At 43.5% G+C, this 12,499-nt stretch overlaps 1 protein-coding gene across 2 annotated transcripts; it reads left to right on the top strand.

Moving 5' to 3' along the window:
* The first annotated feature begins 434 nt into the window (after positions 1-434).
* scrn2 (secernin 2) lies at positions 435-11,000 on the top strand. 2 transcript variants are annotated; one of them, XM_080839886.1, is made up of 9 exons: positions 435-535; positions 1,617-1,779; positions 2,990-3,171; positions 3,729-3,928; positions 6,335-6,550; positions 7,146-7,311; positions 8,846-9,026; positions 9,477-9,639; positions 10,585-11,000. In XM_080839886.1, the coding sequence occupies exons 2-8, from the start codon at positions 1,618-1,620 to the stop codon at positions 9,627-9,629; spliced, it is 1,260 nt and encodes a 419-aa protein (XP_080696012.1). In that variant the 5' UTR covers positions 435-535; position 1,617; the 3' UTR covers positions 9,630-9,639; positions 10,585-11,000. The 2 variants fall into 2 exon arrangements, with proteins under 2 accessions (XP_080696012.1, XP_080696013.1); XM_080839887.1 differs by having other exon boundaries at positions 10,557-11,000.
* Positions 11,001-12,499: the final 1,499 nt, after the last annotated feature.

Here is a 12,499-nt window from a genome sequence, read left to right as displayed (position 1 = left end):
TATATGGGAGTCAATTGGATTTAGTCTGTTTTGGTCCAGTTAGGTGGTCTACCACTCTTAACATGATAAGGCAATACATGATCTTCCATTCTGCCATTGGAAAAAAAACCTAGTCTTAGAATTAGTGATAGCCTATAAGGTGTCATTAAATTGTACACGTACCAACATTAAATAGATCTAACTTCAAAATGATCCTATTATTCGACACGATGCTTGATATAAGCTGCCTTAATGCTAAATGTCAATGATATACAAAACTGCTTTCGTAAGGATGAAACTTTGAGTATGATGAGATTTTCATTATCAGCTACTTATTTCAGGTTTTCCTTATCATGCACCACTATTTTCAGGCAGCTATTGATCACAAGCGATAACATACGGCCACCTGTACCGGACTGCCAGACTTTACACCTTTTACTTTACACGAGAGGAAAGACCAATAGAACATTGGTTTGTCTTTGGGTGCAGTCACGTGACGTCGCCGCTGCAACCTGCTTCCGTACAGGCTTGCGGTCCGGTTCTGAGCAAAAGAAAGGTAACAATTTTGCAGAATTAAAATGTTTACTTGTGTATTTTTTGGCGCTCATATACACCCTAAAGTGCCGCCATTGAAACTTTTAACATATTCAACAGGACAACATCTCTTTGTGGCTCATTTCGCCTATCATTTTCCTAAAAAAACGCACGATAGCAAAGGATACCGTTATCGTAGGCCGTGTCTTGGCAAGACATTTCACTAAATGCAAAATAAATCGGAATTTCGTCCATTACGCCACAGACCTTTGAGGAATTAAGTGTATTTTACCAAATTCACGAAGGAATACATGCTGTCACTGATTAAAAAATACGCGAATAGCTCGTCTTGTGTCATTCGGATTGGAAGAGATTAGGCTACGTCCAACTGGTAAGCCCTGTAGTAGTAGCGGGGTAGGGCATTGTGCAAGGTTAATTGCTATTTTAACACCACACTTTAATCTTAAAAGTAGCTGGAGTCAGTGCAAGTGGTCTTGTGCCAGTTATTCTTTCAGTTTGCCCAGTTTTAGTCATCTACTAAGCGGAGAATTCGACTCGGAGGCCAACTGAAACTGCATAATAATAATAACCAGAGGGAGGGACTAGCAGGTTGCAGTACGCAACTCCTGTGTGTGCGCGAAGCTGGGCGTGTAGGCGTGCGCTGTTCGCACAGCATGCAATTCGTCATTCAGGTGTCTTTTATTCTTCGCTTCACCGTACTGATACATTTGTAAAACATATCGGTAACCAATATTAATATTTGTGAGCATATATGTGTTGCATCTAAAATAATCTTTGAAAACAACCTGTGGTCAATTATATGGGAAATTTCAGGCATCTCATTAATCAGAGATGGTTACTGCTATGACTGGTTGGTTTAGCCATTTACGTTTAATATTTGATTGAAAAATGCAAAATACACTGCAAATCAGAGTAAATGACAGTGTGGTGTTGCTACGTGTATATTCATTAAAAATAGATTTAAGAGGCTTAGTCTTTGTACCATCTGAAGTTTGAGTTTCTATGTTTGCATGCTGAGGTATAGAAATCAGTAAGACTCACATAACTAGATACTGAGAAGAGTTACTTATTCTCCCACCCAGGATGGCTGAGCCACCTCGGTCATGCGACTGTTTTGTAGCACTGCCCCCTGGCTCCCAAGATGACCACGTGATATTCGGCAAGAACTCGGACCGTCCCCGGGATGAGGTCCAGGAGGTTGTTTACTACCCGGCCGCCTCCCACCCTCCCGGTGCTTCGGTGGAGGTAAACACTTGCATTCTGTTGTCACTCAGTTTAAAGTGCCCCCCTTATTACAACCATTGGTTAAGATCCTGTTTAAAAAAAATAAAAAATCTTAAAAAAATTGTACTGTGAAGTGTTTTTGCTTTTTAGTCTAGTAGCACAGTAAGGTTTAAAGGACTTGAAAAGCAATAAGGTTTAAAGTACTTGAAAAGCCAAGTGTTTACTTTGTCAGAGCCAGGCAATGTTTATCAGAAACAAGTAGGTCATAAAATATTTCAACATTAAAACATTTTAATGTCTCTCACTTTCTATGCAAATTAATCGGCCTTGTCCTTTGATGTGATTTGGCATGTTGCCCAAATTCACACGAATTTGTTTTTGCTGGTACCTTTCCACTCATCTGTCCAGGTGGTTTCTGGTGAGCAGCCAACAGTGATCACTTGGAATTCAGCCACTGTTAACAGAATGCCTTGAATCTCTCTCTCTCCCTCTCCCACTCTCCCTGTCTGTCTCTCTCTACCTCTCCCTGTCTGTCTGTCTCTCTTTCCCTCTACCTCTACCTGTCTGTCTGTCTGTCTCTTTCTCTCTCTCCCTCTCCCTGTGTATCGCTCTCTCCCACTCTCTCTGTCTGTCTCTCTCTACCTCTCCCTGTCTGTCTGTCTTTCTTCCTCTCCTTGTGTGTCTGTCTGTCTTTCCCTCTACCTCTACCTGTCTGTCTGTCTGTCTGTCTGTCTGTCTGTCTCTTTCTCTCTTTCCCTCTCCCCGTGTATCTCTCTCTCCCACTCTCTCTGTCTGTCTCTTCCTCTATTTCTCCCTGTCTGTCTGTCTCTCTCTACCTTTCCCTGTCTGTTTCTCTCCCTCTTCCTCTCCCTGTCTGTCTGTCTGTCTCTCTTTCCCTCTACCTGTGTGTGTGTGTATGTCTGTCTGTCTCTTTCTCTCTCCCACCCTCTCTGTCTGTCTCTTCCTCTATCGCTCCCTGTCTGTCTGTCTGTCTGTCTGTCTCCCTCTACCTCTCCCTGTCTGTCTGTCTCTCTTTCCCTCTACCTCTACCTGTCTGTCTGTTTGTCTGTCTGTCTCCCTCTACCTCTACCTGTCTGTCTGTCTCTCTTTCCCTCTACCTCTACCTGTCCGACTGTTTGTCTCTCTCTTTCTCTCTCTCCCTCTACCTCCCCCTGTCTATCTCTCTCTCTCTCCCTGTCTGTCTGTCTGTCTGTCTGTCTCCTCTCTGCAGTGCACATACATCTCAATCCCTCAGGCGGAACACACCCACGCTGTTGTCCTAAGCCGACCAGCCTGGCTATGGGGTGCGGAGATGGGGGCCAACGAGCTTGGTGTGTGCATTGGCAACGAGGCCGTGTGGACCAAAGAACCAGTCGGAGACGGGGAGGCCCTCCTGGGCATGGACATGGTCCGGTGAGTGGGCTGGAGCGGAACCGGGCCCGTCTTTGGCGAGCCTAGGGAGGCGCCCGCAGAACCGAAAAGTACCGAAGTACCGAAAAGTAGTTTGCCAAAGGGGACCAATGGCAGTGTGGCTATAGATACGTGATACTGGTTGAGAAACTGCCTGAATGGTTTGTTAGCAGATTAATGGATTAATGGGTTCTGTATGAAAGGATCAAAACCTGAGAAAGTATTAGGTGTCGGTAAGCCAAAGTGTGTAAATATCCACGTAATATGACATAAGAGCTGATTTGGATATTTGAATATACCCGGCCATTTCGTCTCATAATGGGTAAAGTTACACTCAAATAAATGTTAAAACTTTTACTCATACTCAGTTGCACAGCTAAGAAACTTGTACACAGAACTTAGATGTTACAGCAAAACTGAATAATGGTACAGCACAATAGAATTACAGCACAATAGAATTAGCATGGTAAGCATGGAGTTCATTCATTGGGCTACCTACTGACTCTGTTTCCACCCTACTTCATGTGTTCCCCCGCCATCCCTGTTCCCCCTGTGGGCAGGCTGGGCTTGGAACGCGGGGACAGTGCCCGGGCGGCGCTGGACGTGATCACAGGGCTCCTGGAGCAGCACGGCCAGGGCGGGCCCTGCAGGGAGGAGACCGAGCCCTTTAGCTACCACAACACCTTTCTCCTGGTGGACCGCTCCGAGGCCTGGGTCCTGGAGACCGCTGGCAAGCTCTGGGCGGCACAGCAGGTCACAGGTGAGAAGAGCTCTTAAACAAACACACACACACACACACACACACACACACCGGTTGTGTTTGAGTGTGTGTTTACTTGGAGGAAAACTGACATTTGCACCCTGTATTAGAAACACTTGTGAGGTTTAAAAGAAATGCGTGGTTCAGTCTCTTTAATGTATCTGGTTATGGGAATATACATTTGCATAGAACATCTGACAAATATTCTCATGTCACACTACCTAATCATTCATACCACGAGTAAATTAGCTGTTGTTGTCCCTAGTAGTTTTTAATTTCCCATGACTTACAGGGAAACTCCACGACAGCACAGCAGGTCAAAGGTGGAAATGGGACTTCTGTGAATTCTGTCTATGGACAGTATGGACTATACCACAGTTGTTACACATAGTGAAGACCCTGTATGCTAATATGAGTATGACATCCTAGTTTTGATTAAATCACAAAAAAGTTTTTTTATTTCCTGGGATGAGCCACAGTGGTACCTAGCATATGGAAAGAGGTGGCATGTTGTGTCTGGGAACATGCTGTAATTGTTTGTTTTTCCTGGAGTAGGTGAGATAGAGTTTTTGTTGGAACAACGTGACACAGTATCATAACCCTTACATTATTTTCGCTTGGCTTGTTATGTGGATGTCTGTAAAATTCTAGTGGTGAATAATAATAATACGCAAATGTCATACTTTGGGCATATTTTGGATTCTTTGGATTCTGTAGTGGACAGTGTTTTTCCATGTCTTCCTATGTGCGGGAAATTTGAATTAATTACTATAACTCGCACAGTGAGTGTAAACTATCGCACATATAAACAACCGGATAAGAGAACACATTGATTTTCAGAATCCATATAGGTTTGTATCAATATTTTCAGGACTTTGCAGTGTTATACCTTATTGCAAAACACTTTAGAAACAAAAGTTACCCACTGTAAAGCCATACCATTACAGCAGTTGTGAGGGAGGACATGCTGTGGTAAGACCAAAAAAAAATGTTTTGTGTGCACTGTTTAATTAAAAAACACAGCAAACTACAGAGCTTACATTTTTCATGTGTTGTAGATAAACGTTTTTTGAAATACAATGTCCCTAAAACTATAATTTAAAAGTAAATACAAATACAATGCCCCTGAAAAAACTATAAATGTAAACTTTATTGAAATAAAACTATCCTAAAATACCTCATTACATTAGGTATCTTTTCATATAAATATTCTGTAACAATCTTTTTTGTTAGCAGAACATCCTGTAAACTGTATATGGTAGAATAGATCAGGCTAAATGCGTACACCTCCCAAACACACAAGGGCCTTTGGTTGTGAATGTGTGCAGTCTGTGTGTGAATGTTTATGTCAGACACAAATTATAAGATGGTTTTGAGTGATTCATGTCTTTTGGCAAGTGACATTAGGTGTTTTCCGTTTTGGTTGTTTGGTGTGTAGGTTTTAAAAAATTGCCACCTACTTATAGAAAATGTGCCTAAAAAATAGGTTCTGTAAATCAGAAAGAGCATGCAAGCGTTTGTCTTAATTGCTTTTAACCAAAAAAAAGCAATTTCAGCACAGTGGCTTTTGTATATCAACACTTGCGCAGAGGAACAGACCCAGGTACTTCACACACGGCGCAGACTTAAACCAGATCAAAGACACCCAGAGCATGTGTTGCTGCGTGTTGTCACATGCCCTGTTTGATGTTCGCTCCTCATTTGTGTGTCGTAGTCTTCTCCTTCCAAATGCTCTGCACTCGTCCTCTGTGTGCAGATACACAGCAGAAATGCTAGTTTTTGAAGCAAACGTTTTTCGGAGGGGGGTATTCCACTGGGATTCCACCAAATGGACGTTTTAAAGTAGTACACAAAGTAGATTTTATGTATTTCCCGTCATGTGCTGGCAAATTGAATTGTCTTGCATGTTAAAAGCTCCATGGTCTGAAAGACTGTACGCTATAGTGGGTGTTGGTTCACTATTGATCATTCATCGTGATGTCTTTAAGAGACAGACAACTGCATTCACTGGCACTGGGGCAGTTACAGACATATCAAGTCATCCATGCTTGTAGGCTCTTTGTAGGATGCAGTTACCACTTTTATATTCTTTGTGTGTATTCGGCTGTTGTGTGTGTGTGGGTATTTACGTACTATGTACGTGTGTGCATGTGTTTTTGCATGTGTATATGCTTGTATGTGTGTGTGTATGTGTGTGTGAGTGTATGCGTTTCTGTGTGTGTGCGTGTGTGTGTGTGTGTGTGTGTGTGTGTGTGTGTGTGTGTGTGTGTGTGTGTGAGTGTATGCGTTTGTGTTTGTGTGCATTTGTGTGTGTGTGTGTGTGTGTGTTTGTGTGAATGTGTGAATGTGAATGTGTATGCGTGCTTGCTTCCGTGTTAACGTGTATTACCTGTATACCCGTGGCAGCTGGGGTGAAGAACATCTCCAACCAGCTGACGATAGACGCGGAGATCTCGCTGGAGCACCCGGAGCTGCGGACCGTGGCCCAGGCCCAGGGCTGGTGGGGCGGCCAGGAGCCGTTCAGCTTCAACGCCACCTTCAGCCCCGACAACCCACCCGCCCGCATGGAGCTTGCCAAGCAGCGCTACCGCGGCGGCACCGAGCTCCTGCGCCAGCACGACGGTGAGGTCAAAGGCTGACAGAAAGTTCAAAAGGTCAAACACGAAAAGAAGGAAACGGAAATGAAAATATAAGTGGATGAGGGTAAAAAAGCAAAAAAGCAAGCTCATGAGAAGCATGTGAATCACTCACTTCACATTGGTGACTTTGAATAGTTCAGAGAAGTAAGCAAGCTCAACGTTGCAGTTATTTTCAGCCATGTAAAAACTTCTTGTGCTAGTGATAAAGGGGCCTCACACCATAGTCAGAGTGTATTTGGTATATGTACTGTATGTTCTTTTCATGCCAAGCCTGAATTTAATCCGTTTGGATTAGATTTGTTTGGATTTTGTGAAACTGTGTCTCATAACTGCATGAGCTCATGCCTTGAACAAGTGTGACATTAATGTCAGTATTTCCTCTTCATCCTCCTCTTCCTCATCCTCCTCTTCTTCTTCGCCCTCTGTGGGGCCTCTAGGCTGTCACGGCTGAGGTGATGACTTTCCTGAGGGTTAGGGATCATGCCTTGAACAAGTGTGACATTAATGCCATTCTTCTTCATCTTCTTCTTCCTCCTCCTCTTCCTCTTCGTCTTCTTCGCCCTCTGTGGGGCCTCTAGGCTCAGTCACGGCTGAGGTGATGATGACTATCCTGAGGGACAAGCCCAGCGGCATCTGCATGGATTCCGGAGGCTTCTGCACCACGGGCAGCATGGTGTCCATCCTGCCCCGTGACCCGGCCTTCCCCTGCGTCCATTTCTTCACTGCCACCCCGGACCCCTCCAGGTAGGTGCTACACCCTCACGGACAGGAAAGATGCAGCGAGGAACTTTCAGATGCAGTTGAGATATAATTAAAATATTGTGAGAATGAGAAACAGCTGTTGGCCTGGCCCACAGACAAAGAGACTGGGCCACAGCATGGCTCGGTGGTTGTGTCACACAGAGGGTATTCCAAGCATGTGGTATAGTGACAAATCTTGGTACGTTCGCTCAGAGTAAGTGGTAAACCTCGTAATAGAAAAGCAAACCTCCTAATGGAAGATCCCTACGGCTTTGTTTTGCTAGGAGAATGAAGTCATAGGGCTCTTCTCTTAGAAGGTTTACCACTTACTCTGAGTTCATTTACCCAGGTTTGTCACTAAACCACATGCTTGGAAAACCCCACTATTAATGAATCTGTTTTGAAAACACTGACATGAAAATTCGGGTCAACCTGGTTTTAGAATAAGGAATGTTGTGGGACGTATTCAGCAATGCATTGTGCTAGAGTAATTCTCACAGAGGTGATTCCTATGATTGCCTCAAATTAAGTGTGACCAATGCCCTACATCTGTCTAAGTTATGAACCTCACCACAATTTACCAGAGTGACAATAAATAAAATAAAGTGACTGCCAGAGTGACAATAAAATTACACAGACCTTAATGTGCACAAGCGAGTGCACACTAACTTTACATAAGCCTCACATTTACTATCTCACTACTAGTGCACTAGCTAGCTAGCTACCTTCAGGACTATGTGAATACTAGTGGGAGACATCAGTGCTACATTTTCGCTCTTGAATCATGGCCCTGGGAGCTGATAAGCATCCACATAGCGTGGGACCCGTGACGTTGGTTATAGAGGTTTATTACCTCCGCTGCCCCTTCATGTGTATTATAACTTTACTGCTCCCCTTCTCTTGTCCTTTCTTCCCCTTGGGGGGAAAGACTTAGCAATAATGGCTGGTTATGGGCCAGATTTTTGTTTATTGCCCCTGAAGAAAATGACAATCTGATAGGCTTGTAGGCTTGAGAGGAGCATCACCTGGTTGTCTAGGCTGTAATTAGCCCACTGTTTGAAACTCTACTGTCTGACTTCCTGACATTGGTGAGTAGACGTGAGAGTTAGGTGGCTCAACAGTCTAGCCCTGGGCTTTGTGAAAATGTATCAGATAAACTTGTCTCAAGCTCTCACTGAACAATACCTCTGGTTAGTTAGTGCAGTTCAGTTAAACAGTTGTAAAGCAAGTTAAATGTAGGGGTTTACAATTAACACAAACAGATGATGATGTGGCAGGTAACTGGTAGACCAAATTATCTTCATGAATACATTTCTCATTAGTTTTGGTCAACTGTGATGAGGGTCGAGAACTTTGAAGGCAATCGATTGCAAAAAACATTTCTGTTCTCATTTAGGTTTTCCTATTTTCATTATTCTATCTTTGCTTTCATCTTGTTTTCACTTTTGACTCTCCGTTCCGCACGTTTGTCGTATTTTGGTTTTCTTAATTTTTTTCCTAACTCTTAATGCGTTGTCTGTTTTTAATCTGCCCACAGGTCTGTGTTCAAGCCTTTCATCTTCTCCGAGGCGATGATTCCAGTCACCAGGGTCATCTCCCCTCAGTACGGTTCTGACGACCCGGCCAGGAAACAACCTCGCTTCCAAAGCCGGGTCGACCGACAGCACGATCTCTACAAAGCTCACCAAGAAGCACAGCGCACCATTGAAAAGAACCCGGTGTGTAAACATTCATCATGGAGTTAGAAGGGCACACACACACACACACACACAGACACACACACACACACACACACACACACACACACACACACACACACACACTAATTTAGTCTAGTTTTAATCACAAAGTGAGATTACACATGGCCACTTCAAAAGAACCTTAGAGCGGTCGAGGGTCAACAATTTAAGCAGAGGTTAAAGGCTAAATGTTAAACTGCCATAAAAATTCACCCTGTTTTCCTCAGTTTTTGTTCTAGTTTTACTTCCATTGCACACACTGCCTTGGCACATGATTGACATGCTGAACTGTATTTTCTTTGTGAGGACATTTTTTGTGAACCAAGTTGACGTTTGTTTCTATACATACAGTAAAATCTGGGTCAGATAATGAATGCCTCTTTTGTCTGTGACCTCTGTGACTGACTCTGGTCTTCTGTGTTCTTCCAGCAAGCCGCAGAGAGTCTCCAGGAGACCCTTCGCTACTTGGAGTCTCAGTGTCTGATTGACATAGGCGCCATGCTCAAAGGAGAGATTCCTGGCGAAGAGCTGGGAGACCTCTTCTTCGACTGCGTGGACACAGAGCTAAAGTTTTACCAGTGAGAGAGGAGAGGTAAAAGACACCGCCTTATGTTAGGATATTATAACTACAAAAACACCTTCCTACATGGGACGGGACAGGTGAAATATACCTCAGTGTGACCCAAGAGGTAAAAGACACGCCTTATGTTAGGATATTATAACTACAAAAACACCTCCCTACAGGTGACAGGTGAAATATACCTCAGTGTGACCCAAGAGGTAAAAGACACCGCCTTATGTTAGGATATAACAACTACAAAAACACAGGACAGGTAAAATATACCTCAGTGTGATCCGAGAGGTAAACTATAAATCCTCACTTCAGGTTATGTGCAATAAGACACGTAAGAGATAACTCTTTCTGTGAGACAGCAAAGATGAAAGACACTTTGATTTGTGAGATCGGACAGGTAAAAGACACTTTGATTCGTTGGACAAAACAGGTAAAAGACTCTTTGATTCGTGAGACAGGACAGTTAAAAGACACTTTGATTCTGTGAAAGCACAGGTGAGAGACACTTTCATTTGTCAAACAGGACCGGTAAAATACAGAACATTTGGTAAGAGGAGTCAAGATACAGTTGGCAGAGAGGAACAATACATTTCAGGAGGGGTCTTATGGGCACAACATGTATGTCACACACACACACACACACACGTCGGGGGGGTCTTATGGTCATGACATGTTTGTCACACACACACACACATGTCAGGAGGGGTCTTTTAGTCATGACATGTTTGTCACACACACACACACACACAGACACACACACACACACACACACACACACACACACACACACGTCAGGAGGGGTCTTTTGGTCATAACATGTAAGACACTAATTTGTTGTCATGCCAATAGCTTAGTTGCCCTGTTACTCTGTGTGGTGCCTGTTTAAACTCCATTTCCCCATCCTCTGTAACCTGGGTTACTGTTTTGATTACCAGCTACCTGATGATGTCCCTCTTTCTCCAGCTCCATGAAGACGAGGACAAGGGAGCTTGCTGGTCGGATGAGCCCTAAGGTCCTGTGACCCCTGAGCGTGCATTCCTGTCTTCTTCACTTTCCTATCTTAATAGTCTTGCGATGCCACGCATTCATCAATGCTGACTGTCCGTAGTAATTTCAATGGGAGCACCTTGTCTGTCTGTATGATTACAATGCAAAGGGCTTAGGGGTGGTGTTTGGGGGCGGGGGGGAATACCAGTACATCAGTGCACTACATTAGTGAGTATGTGTTTGTCCTAGTCCGCCAGAGGTGTGAATGTAGATATGTGTGATGCCATTTCTAAATGACGCTGCTTGTTGTCGCTGCAAGAGAGGAGGAAGGCTCCAAGTCCCTTTTGTGAGTCCTGTTGATATGAATAATAAAGTTTTAAGTTCTAACGACAGATTGTGTTTGTGTATTTTGATTGTTTTTCCAGTGAGGGTGGCTGTACCAGGAATTTTACATGCTGACATTTTGAGTAATCCAAATGTACAGAATTATCATAGAGATGCAATGATAGGGATATTGATTTGTCTAACTGGTTACCATGTAACAATAAGTAAATTATCTAGCTGATCAATTGATAGACGGATTTTTATTTTCACAGCACTGCATCTTTCACAACATAAACAGACTGATAATATGGATAAGTTAACAAAATAACAACCTTAAACGTGGTACTGTAAACATACACTTATTTGATACCGCCCGCCCAGGTGCTCCTGCTCCGGACATGTGGATGTAGGCACCAGTACCCGCTATCTGCCGCTACTTCTCTTGTGAACAGTTCTTCCTCCATCCACTAGATGACAGTGGCAGTAAATTGGATTAACAAATTCTGCAACTTGCTCGCAATCGCAGAGACAGGATCATAACAAGATGTGGGTTAAATATTAGCCATTTCGAGCAATTGCGTGGTTGCTATATTAAACTATATTAGATCGTCATGTGGGATTGACTTTTGGTGCTGTATAATGCAACGTAGACTCCAGTAGCCTCGTCTGTTGGGATAGGGGAAAAAATGTAGCAACGCAAGGTAAACCATTCGAATGTACCTATGATACATCGATGTGCTAAGCTTTACCTAGACAGCTAGGGATAAAGCCAATGTGTATAAAGACACGCCTCACTCCATATTAATTTCAAGTCACAGGTATCACCGTTACAAGTCAGGTCTACCGTAACATTTCCTTGCCCAATGGAATCAGTGAAATATGGTTGGACTCCTGAACGAGAGCATTTATGTGAGGACAAGAAAGCAGTTCCTCACCAGCAATCCAGCAGCTCTACGCCAGCTGTTATGGCTTGGAACACTTCGTATTACAACGATGAAGAAGACGAAGAGCTTGCGAGAAAAAGGAGAGAATTGCAGTTAATTGAGGAACAAATAGCTCTCAAGAAGGCTTCCATTGCTTTAAAAAAGAATGACCTGCAACGAACGCCCCAGTACTGCGAAAATGATGATGAAAAAGAGGAGGAAGGTGAAGAATGGGACAGTGAAATCGAGGTGGAATCGGAATATGAACAATCTCCACTATTCACAAGCAATAACTTTCCACAGGGATCACCCCATCAGGAGGTTGTATGTCTCACAGAAAGACAAATGAGTATTCTGAATGAGTTGACACAGCCATTTGTACAAGTAAGTAGGCCAGTTTTGCCATCACATTATCAGATCCACACGACCTCATCTTCTGTTTGACCCTATTGTGAATGAACATTTTACGCAAATTCCGTAAACCTGGTGATGCATTCCAACCTCATACTTCAGTGTCATTGAGGTGGATGTAGCATCACACACAGTCTGTCCTCCTAATCTGTCATCCTGGTTGTTCCCATCTCACAGTCACATTCAGTCCCCTTTAAAGGTCTTCAAAATGACTCTGGTCATTAGCCTGCTCA

The sequence above is a fragment of the Sprattus sprattus genome (genome assembly GCF_963457725.1).
Source record: "Sprattus sprattus genome assembly, chromosome: 1".
Lineage (NCBI taxonomy): Eukaryota > Metazoa > Chordata > Actinopteri > Clupeiformes > Clupeidae > Sprattus > Sprattus sprattus.
Note: the sequence above shows the minus strand (reverse complement) of the source record. Positions and strands in the feature narration are given on the sequence as shown.

What these genes read in the sequence shown, in the direction of transcription:
- scrn2 (XM_080839886.1), top strand. Translation starts at nt 1,618, where the DNA reads ATGGCTGAGCCACCTCGGTCATGCGACTGTTTTGTAGCACTGCCCCCT. An exon ending in CTGGGCATGGACATGGTCCG is followed by an intron (nt 3,172 to 3,728) that starts GTGAGTGGGCTG and finishes CCCTGTGGGCAG; the next exon opens with GCTGGGCTTGGAACGCGGGG. An exon ending in GCCACCCCGGACCCCTCCAG is followed by an intron (nt 7,312 to 8,845) that starts GTAGGTGCTACA and finishes ATCTGCCCACAG; the next exon opens with GTCTGTGTTCAAGCCTTTCA.